Source organism: Rhodofomes roseus, assembly GCF_022264815.1.
Source record: "Rhodofomes roseus strain CIRM-BRFM 1785 chromosome Unknown C8Q71scaffold_6, whole genome shotgun sequence".
NCBI classification, from domain to species: domain Eukaryota; kingdom Fungi; phylum Basidiomycota; class Agaricomycetes; order Polyporales; family Fomitopsidaceae; genus Rhodofomes; species Rhodofomes roseus.
This window is the reverse complement of record NW_025952962.1, coordinates 1,711,395-1,732,261: the sequence shown is the minus strand read 5'-3', so window position 1 is coordinate 1,732,261 and position 20,867 is coordinate 1,711,395. Positions and strand designations below refer to the sequence as shown.

Here is a 20,867-nt window from a genome sequence, read left to right as displayed (position 1 = left end):
CCGATACAAAACCATTATAACTCGGTAATTAATCAGTAATAACCACCGTTTACCGAGCATACAATAGCTCTTGTATCAGTACTGAAAGCATCTGGTCATAATGAGTAAGAACACACTAGAAACTTGGTAATAGTCCGTTTAGTAGATACAGCCTGAGTAACAAGCACTTCTAAAGCATCAAAACATCGGTAATCACTACCTCGGTAATAAAACAATGAAAGCGCTACATTGATGTCCATTGAGTGGAATAAAGGAAAGATAAGGAGAGTAAGATAAGCACATAACAAACCTTCACTGATGCAGCCACTCAGTAAGTAAACACTTCTAATGAGTTTCTGTGCACTCTGAGGCTATCAAGCCTCTATCCCTAACAGGTGCTTAGCCTGATCGCGTGGCCGAGTAGGTCGTCGGACTCCAATTCTGTACCCCTTGCACGAAAATATTCATCACGCTTGTGCATCTGTAGCTACAAATTTTCTGGCTTTATGAATCGATGCTCGTGATGCCCTAGCTACATACTGCACCTCAAAATATGGTATATGTCTATGAGTGAGAGCGGCCTTTGCGAAGCTTAGGTGACCGAGATCCCGGCCCGATACAGTACAGTAATACCTCATGAAGAATGGTCTGATCATTATCATACTTCATATACCTTTGTTAGCCTTTTCTGCTACTAGGAATTACAGTAATGCTAAGTTCACATGAAAGTAATCAAGCAAGTGATGATGTCTTCATGCAGGTAGAATGGGGTATAAATGTGAAAACAATGCAACAATTGAGGGAACAGGCAAGTAATCATTGATAGGTGGTAGGAGTCAGAGCAATATGCTGATTGACTTGTACAAGTGAGGTGGCCATTTCACAAACATCAAAAGGGTGAATGACGAACTGAATGGATTTAGAAGACGTCCAATGAATGTGGACAATTTTCAGCGACGTGACCCCTGCCTTCACAGTCTTCGCAGAACAGCTCTTCGGAGGCGCTTGCGCTGGATGTTACAGAGCCTCCCGAAGGCATACCATCTTTGAGAAGATCACAGGAGAAAATGTCGTGACCTGGGCGTTCGCAGATTTCACAGACGTCTTGAGAGTACTGAACCGAGTTGGCGTTGACCACTTTGCCTTCACCTGGCCCTGGGGAGTTTTGCGCAGGCGGCTCTGTGGAATTCTTGGACGACTTCTTCTGTGACCGCGCGACTTTATCTCGGAGGCGCTCCAGTTCCCGTTCAAATTCGTCCTGTACGGGCGGGGCTCAGATGGGAGATTGTTCAGTCGAGCACAACCATACCTCGCGGTAAATCTTCGATTCCACAAGCGTCTCCAATTCGCCAATCTCTTTGTTGAGCTGTAATGCACCGTCAGCCGTTGTTCGCACCTGTACGACAACGACATACATCGTGTATAGTTCGGGCACTCTTCATTTCAGCTTCTGCCAGCTTCTTGCGCAGCTGCTCTAGCTCAGCCTATGTGACGAGCTGTTTCTAAATTGACTGCGGTGAAGTACAGAGACACGTACGTCGTACTTCCGTTGTAATGCTGCAACATCGGTGGAGCCAGATGCTGTCGAGACATCAATCCCAGATATCAGAGCCTGTTCCTCTCGCATGATGCTCTGCTCCACACTCTCTTCGAGCACCTTGAGATCCTGAGATGAACAAGATTGTCAGTGCCAGTGCGTAGACACAGGTGAAATGCTCTACCTGGCGGAGTTGCTCGGTTTCGGTCAACAGGAGTTTATTCTCAGACTCAAGAACCTTGTTCCTCTGGGCTGCTGCAGAAATTTCTTTCTGCAGCTCCTGGACGATATGTCTGGGGCGAAATGTTCAGTCGTGTAGCTGACAAAGAAGACAGCTAAGCGCACTTCAGGCCAGTGATCTCTTCCCTAGCGTTCGTGAGGTCGTGCTTGGACGGTGTGACCTTACCCGAATCTCCTCCGTTCACAGTGGTATCGCGACCAACCTTCTTGCGAACGCTGTCCAGCTCTGCGGTCCGCTCCTCCACCAACGACTCGAGATCGGTGATAGCCTGATGTTTGCTGGCAAGTTCTGCATCCCGTTGATCGCATTCCGACTGCAACTGACATGGTGGCAGATATGAGACTTCGCTCGTGAATGGAATATGGACGTGGACCTACGAGGTCGATAGTGGATTTGAGTGCGCGATTCTGCTCGTATAGTTCCCCGGAGTCGCCATCAGACTGCTGAGGCTGGCTTTGCAATTCAGTGAGCTTTTGTCGGAGGGACGTAATCTCCTCGGTGAGACGAGCGCGCTCCTGGCTGGTTCGTTGTGCGATCTCAGCCACCTTCTCTGACGAATTGCTCGCTGTGAGACCCTCGAGGTCCTACGCAACAGATTCAGTACTGAGACCGCAAAAGTATAGACGACGACATACCGCAATCTCATTCCTGAGAACTTCGATTTCAGCACGGGCATTCTCGAGGGCGACTGTGTTCTCCCTTAATGCCTCCACCATCTCTTCCACCCGGTGTCTAGCGCTTTCCTCTGACTTGTTGACCTGATCCACCTGTTTCTTGCTTTCGGCCAACTCCTTACGCATGTTCTCCTCCCTCTCCTTGTAGCGCTTCACTCTCTCGCGCACTGCAGCCTCTTCACGATCGAACGTCGAATGCGCCTCCTCGAGTTGGTCTTCGAGCATGGTGATTCTCTTTTGGAGATGCTGCACTTGCTCGCGGAGGCTCTCGTTGTCGATCTCCGCGGCAGACGCTGCTTGACGCTGCGCCGTCAGTGGTGACAGAGGCTGCACCTGTGTACGAAGCTGCTCCTCCAGATTGGCAACCAAGTCTTCGAGCTCGTACCGCCGAGTGTCTGCCGCACTCAGACGCTCTTCGTACAGGGCGATGGTTTCCTGAGTAGACTATGTGAGACAGCATCACAAGCCTCGCGCAAAGACGAACCTGTCCGGCCCTCCGCAACTCGTCGACCTGGCCTCCAAGCTCCCGGCGCTCGTCCTCGAGGTCGTTGTACGCCTTCTGTACCCGAGCCTCCAGCAGGCCGATCTCGGCGTCTTTGGCACGCAAGACAGCATCGTTCTCGCTCTGAAGGCCCTCCTTCGTCTGGAGAGCCTCCTTCAGGTTCGTGACCAATGCATCCCTATCGTCGAGCTTGGACTGGATATCCCGCACTCGCGCTTCGGCATCATTCTTCGTTTTGTCGATATCCAGAGACACTTGCTGCGCAGCACGCTCCAGAGCTTCGATCGTCGAATCTCGTTCGCTGACGGTGCGTTCGGTGGTCCTGACCAGCGACTCGAGCTCCGCAATCTTACTCCCCGTCTGCTTCTGATCAACCAGGAGTACCTCGAGACGCTTGGAATTGTCCGCGGAAGACTCTGCATTCGTGCGCAACTGCTGGTTCTCATACTCCAGCGCATCCATCCTCGCCTGCATCTGATCGAGACGAAGCTGGAAGTCACCTGCTGAGCTCGAGCGCACGGACGTCGAAGAGGTGGGACGGGAAGGAGAAGCCATACGAGTACCCATGATGTCTGCCATCCTCTCCTCAATGTTCCTCTGATTCTTTTGCAGATCCATTAGTGAACCAGAATCAGCCCCACCTCCTGCGTCGTTCAAGGAGACTGAACGCGCTGCAGACGAGGGAGATGCCGGAGGCGGCATAGCGATGGCACTGGGTATACGGGGACGAGGCGTGTTCAAGGAAGGTCGAGACTTTGAGGGGGTCGTCGAGGTCGATGGGATACCCATCCCGATCCCCGAAGGACGACCACTTCCAGGCGCTTTGGGGGTATTGAAGGGGGATGAAGGGTGCGTAGGGGATGATAAATGTGTCGAGGCGAAACCGCCAATCCTTGTCGGGCTGTTGTTTCCAAATGATTTGGCAGAAGGGCTGCCGGGACCTGAGCTGCGTGAATCGAGTTGCTGCGCGGTCACGCCGACGTACTTCGATGCGCGCGATCCGGGAGTAATGATCCCCGTAGCCGACTTCGCGCCAGGTCGTACCGGAGTGGTCGTATCCATTGCACTCTGTGACAAGGAGGCTCGACCCTTACCTGTAGGACCAGGGATGCCAGGCGTCCTGCGTCCTACCGATGCGGACGGCGTTACTCGACCGTTGCCCAAAGATGGAGTGACGCGCCCACCGCCGAAAGAGTGTGAGGGGGTCCTGCGACCGTTGGCGAGGGTGCCGGACGCGGATGGAGTGATCCTGCCGGACTGCGAGACAGACGGGGTGACGCGCCCGCTACGTGAGGATGCTACGGATGACGGCCGTGATGATCCATAGCCTACGGTGGGGGCGGATAGTTTGGTGCTTGCGACAAAGACGCCGCAATTGGGGGGACAGACGAAGTACTGTTTCCTGTTCGATAGTGCATGCACGCATCAGCCATTCTGTACGCGATCGAGCAGTGCACGGACGATACAACATAAAATATGAGGGGAATGGCACCGTATCAGCACGATGACGGTTGAGAGGTAGAGGGTTCGGCAGCACGGCGATTACAGGGAGTTGCAGATAAATAGCGAAGGTGCTCACCCGTTCACAATTCCGTTATTCTTTCCTTTGCCGACGAAGCCTCCGCTCAACTCAACACCAGCCCAGTGACCAGGCTTGCCGTCGATTTCGCCCAGATATCGCAGTGTGCCTTCGAATCCCAGAGACTCGATACGGACATTGTCGCCCTCCTCGAATGTCCTGCCTGCGCGGCTGGAGCTGCGTGCGAACACATCGGACTGGCGACTGGCGGGGCGTGGCACTGAGCCCCTCGAGGCTGGCGCGGGAGTGCGAGGAGGTACGGGGCTCACAGCGGAGGAGGAAGAGGCTACGGAAGGCGACCTGCCATTTGCGGACTGACGGCCGCTCAAGGAGGACTGGGACGCGGAGGACACGGACAGAGACGCGACTGAAGCGTCGCTCGCGCGACTGGAGCGGTGCTGAGCAGGGTCGTTGGCTTTGATCGCGTCTGCGAAGGCTCTTGAGATGTATTCGTCTTCTTGGGGCTGCGGTTGCTGCTGGGTGGTTGATGCAGAACGGAACCTGCCTGGGGTGGGGATGGCGCTCTTGCCTGGCGTAGGGATGCCAGAGAAGCGGCCCTTGCCTGGGGTGGGTATGGACATTGGGCGGGGGGAGGGACCGCGGTCGTCGCGTTGAGCTGCAGATGCGCGTCGCGGGCGTCGACTGCTTGCGCTAAGCCTCCATGCGACGATCGCCCGACACGGTCCCCGGGGTCGCGGTGCCAGGGCCCTCCCGCGTCGCCCGCCGCCGCCTGCCACCCGCTGCTCGCTGTCCTGCTCGGCCTCGCACTGCTTGCACCCGTCGTGTCCCCGCGGTCCGCCACAGCCCGCTCGCGGCCATGCCTCGCATTCCCTTCCAGCTCGCCCGCCTGCTCGCCCGCCCGCCAGCACTCCCTTCCCTTCCCTCGCAGCCAGCCGTCCGCCCCATTCTCACCGCGGTCCTGCCACGCTCCGTACCCAGCCTGCTCAACACCAGTCGGACACTCGCCCGCCTGCAGCTCGCCCCGACCCTATCCGCTCCCTCTCCCGTCCTCCACGCCCTGCAGCAAGTCCGGTTCGGCTCGCGAGGAACAGAGTACCAGCCATCGCAGCGGAAGAGAAAACGCAAGCACGGTTTCCTCGCCCGCAAGAAGAGCTTGCACGGCCGGAAGATCCTGGTCCGGCGCAGAGCAAAGGGGCGCATGTACCTCACCCATTGATGTCAGGAGCTCAGGCCGGGCGTTGATCTGGGGGCCCATAGGTGCGCCTTTTGCACGCTCACATCTGCCACCCACTGAGGTATGGACATCTTCAGACAGTTCTTGACCCTTCATACAAAATGGCGTCGCAGCAGAGTATACATGGGGAGTCTCTACATACCGCAATCATCCCTGCCAGAAATAGGTGCCAGTCGAGCACCCTGGTTACAACCAATACGCACTGCCATACACCCTCTGCTATGCATCGCTATAATCGAAAACAAGATGGTGTTTTCATTCCGTGATATCAGATAGTCTGCTAGTCCTAAGGGCTCGCAGAGGAGGAAGCACAGGCACGCTACTCTTCTGCTCGGCATAACCCTGAGCAGGAGAGAGCGGGTCTCCAGGTGTAAACAGAAATCCGCGCTCAATGTCAGCGACGAGGGCAGATATAGGCGTTTGCGCGACGGTGCCGACACGCTCAGGGGCACTACGCGGGCGGTCTGGCGTCGCCGGATCGTTCGAAATCTCGACCTTGGGCACGACAGGACGGCACTGGGCCTGCTGCGGACTTGGAGGCAGAGGCACCTCGGACGGCGGCACCGTCGCGTTCTGCCGTGGACTAGGTGGTAAGGGTATCTCTGCCGGCTGAGCTGCGCTCTCGGGCACTTCCTTCCCGCGTTCATGCACGTTTTCCTTGCTTTCCCCAGCCGTCTTGTCCCGGGAAACAGAGCGCGAGTGCCCTCCGCGTTTGGCTGGTACGAACTTGTCGCTGCGCCCCTTCTGAGTCGTACTCCCATGAGACGTGCCTGCGCGGTGCGTGGACTCCGTCTTCGGGATCGGTTTCGCCCTCTCGTTCGCCTTCGTCACAGCAGGCTTGGTCAGCTTGCTCTTCTGAGCGACAGCCTTGGCCGCAGCGCCGCCGCGTGCGTCCGCCCCATGAGAAGTCTTCACAGGCCCGAGTGGTGTCGGTGCCGTGCGTTCAGCAACATCGGCTCCATGTTTCGCATCTGACGACGCCGTCGGTTGTGTTTCTGGCGGGGGCATGCGTGGCACCCGCCGCGCCCCGCCAACGACGCGCTGAGGTCTGTCCGCCGCGTCCGGTCTCGAAGGAGGCATCGCCGCCATACTCGTAGCAGGACGGATAGGCCCTGTCCTCCCGCGCCCGGCCTGGTCCTGCAGGGCATCCTCACGGCTCACGGGTGCCGCTCTCCGCGGGCCAGACGTCCCGCCTTGCGGTCGCAGCGGACCAGGATCGGGTCGACTCGCCGTCGTTGAGCTGGCAGAACGCGACGGTGCCTCCGCCGGTGTGGACTGGAAAAGTCTGTCCTCGCTGGGGTCCGTGTTGGCTCGTTGTGGACGGCTCTTGCCCTTCTCGTCTGCGGCGACAACTGGCCTGCCGCTCCTGTTCGGGACAATCGCGGGGGGAGGCATGTTCGTCCTAGCAGCTGCAGAACGCTGTGTTGACGCAGCACCAGCCCCCGAAATCTGTCTCTGCCTGGTCGCTGCTGTAGAATGGGCTGATGACCCAACAAGATCCGACGAAGACGCAGAACGTATGTGCACCCGACTCGACGGTGCAATCTGCGTAGACGATGTGCCCGAAGTGGGCTTCAAGGACGACGTGGAAGATGAAAACTGCAAGGGCGGCAGCTTGCCATCGTTGGAGCGAGTTGACTGTGCAGAGGGTGGGCGACTCTGAGGGTTGGAGTGTGTAGCAGCAATCGGTTTCGGTTTGATGTCTAGGTACTTCCTGATCGTCGGCGTGAGAGGTTGAGTGAATCTAGCGTCACGGTCGTCAACAAGCACTCCGAGAAACCAACAGCATACGCACTTATCCACCCTCGACGGCAACACAAGCTTGTACGCCTCGAATATCTTCCTCCCAATCTTCCTCACATCCGCGCTCGCATCCGTCGCCGTCGACCTGATGATGATCTCTATCTCCCGCGCCCTCGGCTCCTTCTCCAAATCGGGAGGGTTCAGGCTGTTCAAGCAGGCCATAACGCACTCCGCCGCAATGAGGCGCAGCGACGCAGACTTATCCTTCACCGATTCAGCAAAGTAAGGCAAGAGCGACGGGGAGAGAGAATGATCGATAGTGGCGAGCAAGCATTGTCGCGCACGGGACTGGAAGACTTTGTTCGGGCGGATGCACAACCCGAGGAGCGTCGGCAGGAAGAGGGGGATAAGGCCCTCGAAAGACGGGCCGAGGGTTGTTATCAATGTTGTGACGAGCTCGATAGCCGCCCCGGACAACCGAGAGCGTTCAGAGTTGACAGAGTTGTTGAGGGACCGCGATATCGGGCGCACAGACACGACGGTCTCCTGGGCCCATGTAGGGGCATTGGCCCTCACAAGGGAGGTAAATGTAAGCATCGAATGCAATATCCTATCCCATGTCTCTTCGGACTCGGGAATCGACAGTGCGTCGCGCAAGGATTCCAGCTGGTGCGCGTATGCTGCAGGAGTCTGGCACTGGCCCGCAAACAACTGTCAGCCTTGCATAGCCGGTAGACAACGACTGGCAAGTACCTTTATGAGATTCGGAGGTGGTTTGGGGGCCATAGTTGAGTGAGGTGTCGTTGATGTTGTGGTTCGTATCTGAGTCGCTGCCGAAGCACGTCCTGAAGCCTCATGTTGAACCAACCGTGGCCTCATGTTGCACGTGATCGCGTTGTGGCGAGCCGCAATAGACGCGCGCGGCGGGTCTAACTCTCAGAGATTGAAAGCGAGATACTTATCGCGCCAATACCAAGATTCACTCATCCTCCAGCTAGGACTGTGTTTGACAAAGAATATGGACGTATACCAGAGGCTTGTATCAGGACAAGGGGAGACGAACACAGCGATCCACACGGTGGATATGCACACTGCCGGCGAAGTTGGTACTAGCTCGCGTCTGATAACTTTCACTATGCTGACTAGTGCTTGCGCGTCGCACGCACGTAGCCAACGCGCATTGTTGTTTCAGGATATCCTACGCTCCATGGGCATACACTGTTACAAAAGAGGGCTTATTCGAAACAACATCTGGATCATCTACGAACTCAGTACGCGCGTGTTCAACACTAGACAGCGACACGCTGCCTCCGTCGGGAATCAAGTCGTGTTGACTGTACCATCGTAGATTGATGTGGGAGCCGAGAGGCCACGCAGACATGTATGGGGCGCTGTTGGTGCAAGCGACGGAGCTCACAGAGAGAGGACAAGCTGACATCGGGGTACTCTTCATGCACAATGGTGCGTCGATACTTGACAGAATGCTTACGGGCTTGATTACGACGTTGAGCGTACAGAAGGGTACTCAACGATGTGCGGACATGCGACGATTGCCCTGGGTCGGTTCCTGGTTGACACGCAGGACAAGTCGATCTTTCCTCTGCGCGAGCAGTTGAAGTACGATGCGGAGAGGCGTGAAACGGAGCTACGACTGCACGCACCCTGCGGTGTCGTGCACGTCACTGTGCCGACCCTTGTCGAGGACGGCAAGGTGCGCTCGGACGAGAGTCGAGCGGTGACCTTCGTCAGCGTGCCCAGCTTTGCGTCCGCGCGAGACGTGGTCGTCGACATACCGGAGGCAGAGCGCTGGGCAGCCCTGCGCGCCAAGGGTCGGACACAAGTGCGCGTGGACGTCGCGTACGGCGGGGCATTCTATGCGATCGTGGACGCCAAGGAGCTCGGATTCGACGGCATTGTCGGCCACGGACACTCGCTGCGGGAGCTAGACGAGGCGACAGCGACGGTGAAGAGGCTGGTGGCGGGCCGGAGGGGGCTGACCAGGCACCCCAGCGAGCCGGAGCTGGAGTACTTGTACGGCGTCATCGTGACTGACGACGAAGGCGCGCAAGGCGGCGTCGGTCTGTGCTTCTTTGCAGACCAGGAGGTAGACCGCTCGCCGACGGGGTCCGGGGTCAGTGCGCGCGTCGCACTGGCGGTGGCGGCGGGGCGGACGGCGCTCGGGGAGACGGCCGTGTTCCACTCGCCAGTCAGTGTCGGCGGGGACGGCTTCACGGGGACGGCCGTCGCGGGCGGGGCGTCGGGCGGGGCGGGGCGCGTGGCAGTCGGGGGGCGGGCGTGGTACACGGGGGCGCATGTGTTTGTGTGCGAGGGAGGAGACCGGCGGGTGGCGGGGTTCCTGCTTCGCGACTGCCTATGACGTACCACGGTCCTGTGCATGATGTCATGACCACACGCCGTATATAGCGTCGCGTGCGCGGTCGTCTGCCATCCACCGCGCAGTGTTCATTCTCCTTTTGTCGACGACCCACCCACTCGAGCACCCGCAAGCCATGTCGTACGCATCCGTCGCCGCTCACAACGCCCCGCCCTCCTCTCAACAGGTATTTTCACAGCATGTCTCCGCCCTGGCAGCAGCCTAACCTCATCTACCAGCCCCACCCTGACCCTGCTCTCCTCACCACCGAGCCGCCCTCGGCGGACAACATCGCGGACGACGCAATTAAAGTCAACGTCGTGGCCCCAGACTTCCGCACCAACCCTGAGACGACCACCTCCGTCTCGGGTCCACCTCCCGTCGTGGGCGGTGCCCCCAAGTCTGGGCCCCACGGTAGGAAGGGCAAGGCTAGAAAATACTTCGACGAAGCCGAAGAGGAAGGCTCCTACCTATATGCGCGCGCCAAGCAATATATCCTGCGCCCCGGTGTCGCAGGTGGTCTCCTCGGGCTCGGTGCGTTACTGTGCGCTCTCTTGCACGTCTGCCCCACTGACTGGAATCGCCTTGCATCGAACAGTGAATGTTGGTCTTATCTCCTTTGCCGGGTACTCTCTGTACACCAAGCCTTACCTCCGTCGCGACACACGCGCCATCGGTTCGGCCGCCGCCGCGACTCTCTTGCTCCTCACTGGCGAGGGCTATGCCGCCGAAAAATACCGTCAAACTCCCCGAGGCCAGGCAGAGGAGGAAAGGGCCAAGAAGGAAGGCGCGGCCCTCTACCGCTGCGCCAAGGAGCATATCCTGCGGCCTGGTACTCTGGGCGGCCTTGTTGGTGTTGGTGAGTAGCACATCTGTGCACACACGAGTCATTCTCAACGGCCGCACAGTGAACGCGGGTATTCTGGGTGCGATTGGCTACTACGCGTACACGGAGTGGGATCGCCCCCGCTGGGATAAGCGTCTTGTGTCTGCCGTTTCCGTCGGGCTACTGACGCTCTGGTCAGGCGAAGGGTTCGTGCCTCCCAATGCCTACGCTTCGTGCAGTCACTGATGCCGTTCTGCAGGTATCTCGCTGAGAAGTACCGTGAGACTCACCACTGACGACACGACCACAACTGCGGGAATGACTCTTTATGACTAGGTTTAAGCGGATGTGATGAACACGTCCCGCCCCTCCTTCACAGAACTCTGTACCATACATATCATCGATATAGTACATGTATACAACCGTGGAATCATACCTTCTTGCATCCCATGCTTGCATTCCGCGAAGGCAGATTGGCTGTGTGGGAGCGCGGGCGAGCCAATGCGAGCGAACACATTCGCCACAGACGCGGGCGGTGAATAGCCCACCTGCTATATTTGGAGATCTTGCGGTGGCCACTAGCGCCCATGACGGGAAGAGCCGAAACTCAAAATTTCTGGCCCATCTCAAGCACTCCGCGTAATCGTCCCGCTCGCTCTCGCACACGCCCTCGCGCTCGACGCCACACACCTCTCGTCGCCCCAGGCCAAAAAGCACGCACAAATCATGTCTCGATTCTTCCGACAAGCAGGCGACAGCGACAGCGACTCCGAGTCGTCCTCTGAGGAGGAGCTCATGTCCAGCGACGATGAGGGCGCACCCAAGGCACCCGCGGCTAAGCCCGCCATGTCGCGTTTCCTGCGCACCGCGGGCAGTGATTCCGACTCGTCCGATGAGGAGAAGAGCGACAGCGAGGAGGAGAGTGAGGTGAGTCAGGAAGAGGGACAGGCAGAGCAGAGGCGGAGTCGTTTCCTGCGGACGGACATCGACGACGACGCGAGTGATGAGGATGTTACGCGCGTCGTGAAGAGCGCACGGGACAAGCGGCTGGAGGAGATGGAGGCGTGCGGAAAGACCATGGACAATGCGCTGAAGATCAACGATTGGGTCGCCATCTCTAACGGTGCGTTACGGATCGCTCTGTATACGGATGCAGCGGCTCACACTCAGCAGAATTCGACAGGCTGGTACGCATGGTGCAGCGTCAGCAAAATGTGTCGGAGCCCGTCCCGCCGTTCTACATCCGGCAATTGGTCAATCTGGAGAGTGCTCTGAACACTGCGGTGGCGAAGGAGAAGGAGGCGAAGAAAAAGATGAATGCGAGCAATGCTCGTGCGCTCAACGGCATGCGGCAAAAAGTCAAAAAGGTGACGAAGGAGTTCGAAGCGGACATCAAGCGCTTCCAGACGGTCAGTTTGTTAGTACATAGTCCATGTCTTCTGCTAATTCATGCTATGCCTTGCCCGCTTTCGTTTTACTGTCCTATGTTATCTGCGCGACTCCTCACAGGACCCTGACGCGTTTGAACGAGAGTACACCGCAGTCGTCGCGCCCGAGGCTGCCCCGGCCCCAAGACCGCGGGCAAGAAGGGCTGCAGAGAGCGAAGAGGAGGGCGCCGAAGATGACGCCTTCACCACTGTTGGCAAGGGCGGCAAGGCAATGGCCTTCACGCCAGAAAGCATCTTCAAGAATCTGCAGCTTGTGCAAGAGGCTCGCGGAAAGAAGGTTTGTAGATTTTCTTTCAGCAGTCCATTGAGTCAGCCAACTGATCCTCGCCATCAGAACACCGACAGGCAAGAGCAAATCCGCGTTCTCGAGAAGTTGCTCGCTGTCGCCGTAACCTCATACCAGCGCATTCGCGTCCTTCTGACCCTCATCTCTGCACGTTTCGACTACAACTCGTCTGTCGCCACACACGTGCCTATCGATCTCTGGGTCAATGCACAGAGCGAAGTGGACCAGCTGATCGGCATCATCATGCGCGAGCCGCAGTACGTGATCCAGGAGATCACAGAGGACTACGATGAGCTCGCAGAGCGGACGCCAGAGACGGAGAAGGACGGTATCGTGCGCATCCGCGGCAGCGTCATCAGCTTTGTAGACCGTCTCGACGACGAGTTCACGAAGTCGTTGCAGAACATCGACCCGCACGGCACGGAGTACGTTGACAGACTCAAAGATGAGAAGGGCCTATACTGCACGATCTGCCGATCGCAGGCGCTTTACGAGAAGACCAACAGCGATGACCCTCTTGGTCGCGTCATAATGCGGCGGTTAGAGCACATTTACTCGAAGGTCCGTCGTCGCATATATGCTTCTGAATACCTGATTCTGACGTTCTGACTAGCCTGATGCCGTCGTTCATGCTCTCGAGTCTACTGTCGCTGCCTCGGACATCAAGCCTTCTATCGTCCTGGACGTCGAGGGCCAGACGTCGTCCCTAATTCACTCGCTGTCTATCCACCTCTACAAGTCCAGCAACTCCTTCCTCCGTACCCGTGCCATGCTCTGCCACATCTACCACTACGCCCTCCACAACGACTTCCACACTGCTCGCGACATGCTCCTCATGTCGCATCTGCAGGAATCGATCTACTCTGCCGACGTTGCCACTCAGATCCTCTACAACCGTACTGTCGTACAGCTGGGTCTCAGTGCGTTCCGATGCGGCCTGATCAAGGAGGCACAGGCGACGCTGCAGGACATCTGTGCGACACAACGGGTGAAAGAGCTCCTCGCTCAGGGCGTACACCAGCAGCGGTTCCAGGTGCTTTCACCAGAGCAGGAGAAAGCAGAGCGTCAGCGCCAGCTGCCTTTCCACATGCACATCAACACGGAGCTGCTGGAGGCTGCGTTCCTTGTGTCGAGCATGCTCGTCGAGATTCCTCTCCTGGCGAGCATCGATTCCGAGGATCAGAAGCGCAAGGCGATCTCGAAGCCGTTCCGGAGATTGCTCGACTTTGCCGACAGGCAGATCTTCACGGGCCCGCCGGAGAGCACGCGTGACCACATCATGCAGGCGAGCAAGGCATTACAGAACGGCGAGTGGGAGAAGTGCCGCGACCTCATCCAGAGCATCAAGATCTGGAGCTTGATGCCGGAGTGCAACTCTGTCAAGGAGATGCTCGCGAAGTAAGTGGATTACACCCCCACGACTGTTGCTCCGACCTAATCATACTATGCAGGCGGATACAGGAGGATGGTCTGCGGACGTATCTCTTCACATATGCGCCACACTACACGACGCTTTCACTGTCGCTGCTGTCCCGCACCTTCTCGCTCCCCCTCCGCACCGTCACTTCCATCGTATCGAAGATGATATGGTCGGAGGAACTATCTGCGTCTCTTGATCAGGCAGCCGGCGTCGTCGTCTTCCACCGGATTGAACTGTCGCGCACTCAGCAGTTGGCGCTGAGCCTGGCCGATAAGGTCAACAACATGGTGGAGCAGAACGAGAAGACACTCGATAACAAGCTCGGTCCTGCTGCTACCTGGAATGACCGTGGAGACGGCGCGAAGGGCGCAAAGGGTGGTGAGCAGGCAGCAGAGAGGCGGCGCGGCGGCGAGAGGAGGGGCGGCGGGGCGCGTGGTGGTGGGCGGGGCCGGGGAGCCCGTTTCGCGCAAGGGCTCGGCAACCAGATGACTGGTGCGCAGAGGAACCGGTAATCACTGGACGTGTTTATGTGTGTGTATACGATTTTGTTATGATTGTGCTTATTGCTTTGTTGTCTGCATGCAGTGCGAGACTGTAAAGAGCATGTCTGTCTGGTATTACAATGTATGAGTACTACTATACACATGCATTATATTTCCTCTCTCTCGATGCCTACGAGATTGACCACTCAGCGTCCAGCTCTCAATCATCGCTCTCCTCGGACGAGCCCTCTTCCTCAGATTGGTTGTCGTCCTCGCTGGACTCAGGCGCCGCCGTCCAGTCAGAGATGTCGAGTTTCTCATTCCGCACGGTTTCTGTGAAAATGGATGAGCCCGAGTGAATGGTCGTGAAAACGTGAGACGCACCACCCGCGCCGACCTCGTATCCGCACTGAGTGACGCATCTCGACAGCTCAGCCTTTTCGCCGACTTTCGTGCCCTTTCCAAGTATGCAGCCGTCGAGCTTGGCACTACAGCGAAAAAAGTTCATGTACACTCTCATACCGCATGGTAGAACGGGACTCACCCATCGGCGATGACACAGTGATCCTGGATGACGCATCCAGCGATCTTCACCATCTTGCCAATAACGCAGTGCTTGCCGACGACGGACTTCTTGATGCTCGTCCGCTCCTCGACGCGGGTGGAATGCCCGACAATCGAGTCGGGAGAGATTGTCGACTTCGGGTCGATCTTGGACCGACTCTCAGAGTCGCTGGGCAGTGCGTATGTCTGCTGCGACAGAAACTGTCCTCGCCGTGAGCGGTGATTGAGGAGAGGGGGGATAGACCTTCACTTACATGGCGATTGAGACCGAGATAGGCGTGGAGGTTGTTTGCACGCGCAGCGTAGCCCGCTTGAGCACGATGGATGACTAGACCCATTCGGAGACTAGCTGGTATCCGTGCTTCTTCGTCGTCCTCGTCTAGAAGCAAGGCCTTGGTGTGCTCTTGGGTTTGGTCGTCTGAGGGTGGGCTGTGGAGGAACGCTTCTTCGTGCGCGAGGTGTACTGGGGCCTTGCTGTGGAGCGTCGAATGCTTGAGCGCGAGCTCCTGCGTCAGTGCGTTGGTGACGGGATTGAGCACTGGGAACGAGACATGGAGGGATTAGTCAAGGGACACAACGGCATAAACGTAGGAGTTTACCTCTGCCATACTTCTCAAGCTTCGTGCGTTGGTACTGTGGCTTGCACAACCAAGGGATGAACTCCTCTCGTATTGAGTCGAAGCTGGTCTTCTCCAGCAGTGCGTCCAGCACTTGACGCCGACATGCGTACACATGAGAGTCCAGGAGGGTAGCCGACAGCTTCACCCGAGGGTACCTGTGCAGGAGCAGTGGATGAGCACGCTATCCGTGTGAGGGCCAATCAGCATACTTGGAAAGCAAACTCATCCGCAACTCCAGTCCTTCACCATTTCTGTCTGCGTCGTCGGGGGTGTCGATGTGCAAGAGCGTTTCTGAGCGCTCGTCCCACACGATCGGTGTCGGTGCCGGTGCAGGGCCCCACTCATCCGCGCTGCTACCCTTGTCCGGTTTGCGACCCTCATAGAAGCATGCTGTCGCAATGGCTCCATCATATGTAGACTCAGTTCTGAACTTGTTCAAGATCTGGGTGAGGGATAGGGAAGGCGGCGGGACGAAGTCACAAGGCAGAAGGACGAAGTCTTGCTGAATGCGATGGGCGAAATGTCTGAGGATCGTGCTCGTCCCTCCACTGAGGTCCTGTGACTCCTCGAATGTCTGGAGATCTATGTTGAGCGAAGGGAAGGACGCGGAGGAATCTGATTGAATATAATTCGAGAGCGCAGCACGATGCGATGTTGGGCAAATGAGGAGCACGTCTAGAAGGGGATGTCAGCGACAGCGGTAGATCGTGAGGCTGTGACGCGCCTTTGATGCCCGACTGTTCGATCCATACGAGCGGGTACTCGAGCATAGGTTTGTTTGCGATGGGCAGGAGAGCCTTTGGGCTGGGCTCTTCGCCATAGTTGCCGGTGAGCGGGAGGAGCCTGTGTGCCAGTGAGCAGGGCAGAGAATGAGACGTGCTGGGATGCGCACTCGTTTCCGAAGCCGGCGAGGACGACGGCGAGGAACTCTGGGGGGATGAGTTTTTGGGATGACTCGTCGAAGTCCATGGTCAAGGAGCGAGATCCCAGATCGCGGTGTCGGCGCTCGTCCAGTCGATCGTCTGTCCGCCGTCCTCCCGCCTCCGCGTCCGCTCGCCCATGCCCGACGACCACAGCCCCTCGACCACTCGCCGGGCACCCCCTCTCCCCGCGAGCCATGCCGCCCCCCGTCTCCGTCCACCAGCTCTACAGGCGTCTCGAGACTGTCGGCAAGGGTGCCTATGGCTCCGTTCACAAGGGCATCGAGATTGCCACCGGGAACGTCGTCGCACTCAAGATCATCAACCTCGACACCGAGGACGACGACGTCGGCGACATCCAGCGCGAGGTCGCCCTTCTCACACAGCTCCGTGACGCCCCAAACATCACCCACTACTACGGCTGCTTCCTCGATGGTCCCCGTGTCTGGATTGTCATGGAGTTCGCCCAGGGAGGCAGCGTCCGCACACTCATGAAGGCCTGCAAGGACGGCGTCGTTGAGGAGAAGTACGTCTCTCTCATTATCCGCGAAGTCCTCGCCGCTTTGAGTTACCTGCACAAGTCCTCCATCATCCACCGTGACCTCAAGGCCGCTAACATCCTCGTCACTGCTACTGGAAAGGTTATGCTCTGTGATTTCGGTGTATCTGCCCTCCTGGTCACGGCGTCGAGCAAGCGGAACACACTCGTCGGGACGCCCCACTGGATGGCTCCCGAAGTCGCTCAGGGTTCTGCCTATGACACAAAGGCGGATATTTGGAGCTTGGGAATTGCGATATACGAGATGGTCAAAGGCTCTGCGCCCAACTCGCACATGATGGATCAGGCGAAACTCATCCAGATGCTCCCGCGGATGAAGCCTCCGCGACTAACTGAGGGCGAAGGAAGCAAGGAGATGAGAGAGTTTGTCGCGCATTGCCTGAGGGAGTCTCCCAACGATGTAAGTGGAATCCCAATGCTCAAACTGAGCACTGCTGAAATGGTGGGACAGCGTCTCAATGCCGATGAGCTATCCAAGACGAAATGGATAAAGACCGTAGCCAAAGCCCCGGTCACGCCCCTGAAAGACCTCATCCTTCGGTATGATACATGGACGCAGGGCGGCGGGACGCGTGCCAGTATTGCGGACTCACTGCCATGGGAACAAGAAGAGCAAAGAGAGTATGTGCTGCCCAGGCGTCGTATTATCATCCACTGAGATGTGCCTCAGTTCGCTTCCCGACGTTCACGTAGAAGACCGTGACGACTGGCAATTTGACACCGTGCGCGGGCGTCCATCATTAGACGTGGGGCAACCAGATCCAGATACAAGTCTGTTCGTCGCGGACGACGACTCTTCCTCCTACCCTACCGTGAGGCCACCACCCTCAAAGGTGCCGCCAACCCTACGCATGCTCTTCGAAGATGACAGCGCCGGCACTGCCGCAGACCCCTTCCGGATACCTGGTCTGGACCAGTCCCAGACAGACTCGCTTCTCAGCTCTCTGTCTCCTGCTCGTGGTCGCAGTCCATTCAAGCCTCCCGCTCCTATAGACGTGAACGCGGAGACTCCGGATACTGCTAAGCAGTCAGACTTCAACTTTCCACCGCCGAGAACGTCGACTCCCCGCGGGAAGTCGAAACTCGCGCAGGCCTCTCGCAAGGACGACGGAGATGAACCTCTACCAGCCTTGGGGCCAGGCATCCCTCTCGGGAGCTCTTCTGGTCCGTCGAGCGCGCCAGCTCTCGATGGGGGGAGGTTGTTTAAGCCCACTTCCAATTACCGGGAAGTGCGCTCCAACCGCGGGTTCGCCGATATCGAAATCCCCGACCTCTCTGACGACTCCATCTTCGACACCCCTGCAGATCCCTCTGTCTCTACGCCGCCGATTTTTCTATCATCCTCCTCTCCAGAACGTCCATCCGATCGACCTGCCCTCAGTCGAAAGCGATCGGAAAGCAACGTGTCAAACTCCATCCCTTCGCCATTCAAGACCACCTCAGGGAAGGAGCGCACGCCTCCACCATCGGCTGGCTTCCGTTTCCCTGCAGTCCCTGGCCCGTCGACCGATGGAGGTCGCGGTGCGCCCTCTCCGCTCCCCAGCTTCGACTTGCCATCGGGTCACCGCCGGCGGTCCCCCACCCACGCGAGCATCTCGACGATTGATAGCATTTCATCGACTACGCACCAGATGACCCACTCCGTCGACACTGCGCTCTTACCCAAGCGGCTCGCCTCGCCAGGAGGCTCATTGCCCGCATTGCCGAACATGACGCGGTCACGCTCAGCGATGGGTACTGCAGAAGGAACGAGTCCGGCGACAAATGCTGAGTCAAGTGCTGAAGGGAGTGGCCTTGCGCGGAAACCAAGCCTGAATCGGCTTGCGTCCGTAGCGGTGATGGAGAGCGTGCACAGGGCGCCTACCCCTCCTACAAAGCCGTTCGCGCGAAGTCGAGAAGGGAGGGGTGGTAGCATCACTGACGGTGCACAGTTGAAAGATGTGCTGAAGGTTTGCTTTCGACATTCGTTTGACATGGTTCGATCACTAAATGCTTATTTGCACAGATTCCGACACTTACGTCCGAGCACAAGATCGGCATGCCAGACTTATTGCCTCCATCACCGTCCATGATCAACCCTCCTCGGCCTTCCCATTCCCCTAGCCCCTTCAGCTTTCCACCGTCAGATACAAGCCAGCGCAATCTCCCGCTATCCAACTCCGCCGCATCCTCATCAACAACTTCGTTGAGCTCACTCTCTTCGCAGATGAACCAGTCTTTCAGCGATGGCCGTCTCGGCACCGCAGACTCATCCACTTCCTACACGCAATCCAGCTCTCACTCGCGCTCGCTGTCACTCTCACACGGATCCTTCCCGACACTGCCGCTCCCAGCAGACCTCACCGGCCCACCATTACAGCCGCTCGACTTCGGCGGGCTAATGCAAAGCCACGAGGCGACGCACGCCGCGCTGGCGCACACCGTCGACGACCTCGCCCAGTGGCTCTCCGTCGTAGAGGTCGGGCTCGCGCACCTGCTGGACAAGGGCAATCAGAACACGATCCAGGAAGAACAGGAGCAAGATGCCACGGACGAGGACGACATCCCGCCGTCGCTCCGCCAAGTGGCGCAGGTCGCCAACGGCGGGCCCTCCTAAGCTGAAGGTTATATTATTGCATCTATGTAAATTGTCTCTCTGGATTTGCTTCTCCTATCATTCGATCGTGGTGGTACATATGCACTCCAGTGCCTGGACACTTGTATTCAATGCAGTCTGTATGCATATCACAGCAATAATCATCCACAGTCACATCCGCACCATCAACCCGTCTACAGCGTTAGATGAAGCCCTTTTGTGCGAGGTATTCGGAGATTATGCGAACGGATTCTGCGACGTCGCACTGATCCGTCCTGAGGTGAATCTCTGGGTTTTCTGGGGGCTCGTAAGGCGCGGAGACACCAGTGAACTCTACTCGCGAAATCGAAATCAAAATCAGTCGGCTTCCGGTCATTGACCAGACACTTACCTTTAATCTCTCCTGCTCGCGCCTTCTTGTACAACCCTTTGGGGTCGCGCTGCTCGGCGACCTGCAGTGGTGCATCTACGAAGACTTCAACGAAGCCCAGGCCCGCCTTCTCGTGCAACTCCCGCGCGCCTGCCCGATCTGCTCGGTATGGCGAGATGAAGGCGGTGATGGCAATGCAGCACGAGTCTGCGAAGAGCTTCGAAACCTATGATGCATTGCATGAATACCACTGAGCAGCGGGTCGAGAGGTTGTACGAGCACAAGGACGTACCTCCCCTATCCGGCGGATGTTCTCATTCCTCGACTTCTCGTCGAAGCCCAAGTCCTTGTTCAGCCCGAACCGCACATTATCGCCGTCCAGCCGGTAGGAGAACTTGCGCAGATGGAGGAGGTGCTGCTCGAGCGCACACGCGATCGTCGACTGTCAATCGCAGTGAAGACTCCAGGTCAGTCCGAGGATGCGCAATCGCGGGGCAGAAGGGTGTGACCGTACCTTCCCGCTCGCGCTCAGGCCGGTGAGCCAGACCGTCACGCCTTTCTGTTTCAACAAGTCCGCACGCTCAGGGCCGTCGACAGATCCTGTCAGGGTCATGCGTGAAGCTCGTCCAGCCGCGACGGTGCTCTGCGGGCTGCTCACCGGGGTGGAATGTGATGTTCGTGGCCATTTGACGATGCAGTGAAATGAGGTTGCTTTTAGCTTTTGCGTTTACGCAGCCCTCCTCGAACGTAGGAACGGGCGTGTACGCGGAAATTGAGCGGATAGGGATTGCGCCATGATGAGCATCGGCGACTGGGTGAGCGATGTATGCGCGGGCACGTGAACGCGAAAACACAGTTGATCGAGATGCAATCTCATCCGCCGTGTCATCTCTAACTTTTAAGTAAGTCGTCAAATTCGTTAACAACGGGAAAGGGCGCAGTGATACAGTACAGTGGTGTGAGAGCAAACAAC

At 57.7% G+C, this 20,867-nt stretch overlaps 9 protein-coding genes across 9 annotated transcripts; 5 read left to right on the top strand and 4 right to left on the bottom strand.

Annotated features, from left to right (window-relative positions):
* Positions 1–525: 525 nt before the first annotated feature.
* Positions 526–5,110, bottom strand: C8Q71DRAFT_750078 (uncharacterized protein). The gene is made up of 10 exons (XM_047923238.1): positions 4,513–5,110; positions 2,916–4,335; positions 2,393–2,866; positions 2,135–2,341; positions 1,862–2,076; positions 1,701–1,809; positions 1,517–1,645; positions 1,395–1,463; positions 1,289–1,345; positions 526–1,237 (listed from the first exon to the last, which is right to left on the bottom strand). Exons 1-10 carry the CDS (start codon positions 5,091–5,093, stop codon positions 899–901), a joined length of 3,600 nt encoding a protein of 1,199 aa, XP_047781323.1. The 5' UTR covers positions 5,094–5,110; the 3' UTR covers positions 526–898.
* Positions 5,111–5,329: 219 nt separating this feature from the next.
* C8Q71DRAFT_703936 (ribosomal protein L34-domain-containing protein) lies at positions 5,330–5,689 on the top strand (the record flags this gene model as incomplete). The annotated part of the gene is made up of 1 exon (XM_047920351.1): positions 5,330–5,689. One exon carries the CDS (start codon positions 5,330–5,332, stop codon positions 5,687–5,689), a length of 360 nt encoding a protein of 119 aa, XP_047781322.1.
* A 189-nt stretch (positions 5,690–5,878) lies between these two features.
* C8Q71DRAFT_517944 (clasp N terminal-domain-containing protein) lies at positions 5,879–8,607 on the bottom strand. Its single transcript, XM_047919095.1, has 2 exons — positions 8,204–8,607; positions 5,879–8,146 (listed from the first exon to the last, which is right to left on the bottom strand). The coding sequence occupies exons 1-2, from the start codon at positions 8,327–8,329 to the stop codon at positions 5,963–5,965; spliced, it is 2,310 nt and encodes a 769-aa protein (XP_047781321.1). The 5' UTR covers positions 8,330–8,607; the 3' UTR covers positions 5,879–5,962.
* C8Q71DRAFT_703718 (Diaminopimelate epimerase-like protein) lies at positions 8,469–9,827 on the top strand (the record flags this gene model as incomplete). The annotated part of the gene is made up of 4 exons (XM_047920334.1): positions 8,469–8,552; positions 8,621–8,721; positions 8,799–8,911; positions 8,968–9,827. The coding sequence occupies 4 exons, from the start codon at positions 8,469–8,471 to the stop codon at positions 9,825–9,827; spliced, it is 1,158 nt and encodes a 385-aa protein (XP_047781320.1).
* Positions 9,773–11,100, top strand: C8Q71DRAFT_750069 (uncharacterized protein). The gene is made up of 5 exons (XM_047923237.1): positions 9,773–10,011; positions 10,064–10,358; positions 10,423–10,683; positions 10,733–10,856; positions 10,910–11,100. Exons 1-5 carry the CDS (start codon positions 9,961–9,963, stop codon positions 10,944–10,946), a joined length of 768 nt encoding a protein of 255 aa, XP_047781319.1. The 5' UTR covers positions 9,773–9,960; the 3' UTR covers positions 10,947–11,100.
* Positions 11,101–11,445: 345 nt separating this feature from the next.
* C8Q71DRAFT_806897 (eukaryotic translation initiation factor 3 subunit 8) lies at positions 11,446–14,477 on the top strand (the record flags this gene model as incomplete). The annotated part of the gene is made up of 6 exons (XM_047926001.1): positions 11,446–11,773; positions 11,824–12,059; positions 12,160–12,375; positions 12,433–12,945; positions 12,998–13,782; positions 13,836–14,477. The coding sequence occupies 6 exons, from the start codon at positions 11,446–11,448 to the stop codon at positions 14,314–14,316; spliced, it is 2,559 nt and encodes an 852-aa protein (XP_047781318.1). The 3' UTR covers positions 14,317–14,477.
* Positions 14,478–16,459, bottom strand: C8Q71DRAFT_750064 (UDP-3-O-glucosamine N-acyltransferase). Its single transcript, XM_047923236.1, has 8 exons — positions 16,363–16,459; positions 16,195–16,313; positions 15,680–16,145; positions 15,450–15,625; positions 15,105–15,388; positions 14,831–15,051; positions 14,671–14,774; positions 14,478–14,619 (listed from the first exon to the last, which is right to left on the bottom strand). Exons 1-8 carry the CDS (start codon positions 16,437–16,439, stop codon positions 14,507–14,509), a joined length of 1,560 nt encoding a protein of 519 aa, XP_047781317.1. The 5' UTR covers positions 16,440–16,459; the 3' UTR covers positions 14,478–14,506.
* Positions 16,460–16,587: 128 nt separating this feature from the next.
* Positions 16,588–19,545, top strand: C8Q71DRAFT_703823 (Pkinase-domain-containing protein; the record flags this gene model as incomplete). The annotated part of the gene is made up of 4 exons (XM_047920338.1): positions 16,588–17,349; positions 17,401–17,574; positions 17,609–18,898; positions 18,955–19,545. 4 exons carry the CDS (start codon positions 16,588–16,590, stop codon positions 19,543–19,545), a joined length of 2,817 nt encoding a protein of 938 aa, XP_047781316.1.
* Positions 19,546–19,726: 181 nt separating this feature from the next.
* Positions 19,727–20,580, bottom strand: C8Q71DRAFT_856162 (adenylylsulfate kinase; the record flags this gene model as incomplete). Its single annotated transcript, XM_047927266.1, has 5 exons — positions 19,727–19,857; positions 19,916–20,120; positions 20,187–20,336; positions 20,409–20,494; positions 20,553–20,580. 5 exons carry the CDS (start codon positions 20,578–20,580, stop codon positions 19,727–19,729), a joined length of 600 nt encoding a protein of 199 aa, XP_047781315.1.
* Between the last annotated feature and the right edge of the window lie 287 nt (positions 20,581–20,867).

Coding starts and splice junctions, on each gene's coding strand:
- C8Q71DRAFT_750069 (XM_047923237.1), top strand. CDS start 9,961: ATGTCGTACGCATCCGTCGCCGCTCACAACGCCCCGCCCTCCTCTCAA. Junction 10,684..10,732: donor GGGCGGCCTTGTTGGTGTTG/GTGAGTAGCACA, acceptor ACGGCCGCACAG/TGAACGCGGGTATTCTGGGT. Junction 10,857..10,909: donor ACGCTCTGGTCAGGCGAAGG/GTTCGTGCCTCC, acceptor GCCGTTCTGCAG/GTATCTCGCTGAGAAGTACC.
- C8Q71DRAFT_517944 (XM_047919095.1), bottom strand. CDS start 8,329: ATGAGGCCACGGTTGGTTCAACATGAGGCTTCAGGACGTGCTTCGGCA. Junction 8,147..8,203: donor CACCTCCGAATCTCATAAAG/GTACTTGCCAGT, acceptor TTTGCGGGCCAG/TGCCAGACTCCTGCAGCATA.
- C8Q71DRAFT_750078 (XM_047923238.1), bottom strand. CDS start 5,093: ATGTCCATACCCACCCCAGGCAAGGGCCGCTTCTCTGGCATCCCTACG. Junction 2,867..2,915: donor AGTTGCGGAGGGCCGGACAG/GTTCGTCTTTGC, acceptor TAGTCTACTCAG/GAAACCATCGCCCTGTACGA. Junction 1,646..1,700: donor AAACCGAGCAACTCCGCCAG/GTAGAGCATTTC, acceptor TGTTCATCTCAG/GATCTCAAGGTGCTCGAAGA.
- C8Q71DRAFT_750064 (XM_047923236.1), bottom strand. CDS start 16,439: ATGGACTTCGACGAGTCATCCCAAAAACTCATCCCCCCAGAGTTCCTC. Junction 16,146..16,194: donor CGAACAGTCGGGCATCAAAG/GCGCGTCACAGC, acceptor ATCCCCTTCTAG/ACGTGCTCCTCATTTGCCCA. Junction 15,052..15,104: donor ATCTCGGTCTCAATCGCCAT/GTAAGTGAAGGT, acceptor CGGCGAGGACAG/TTTCTGTCGCAGCAGACATA.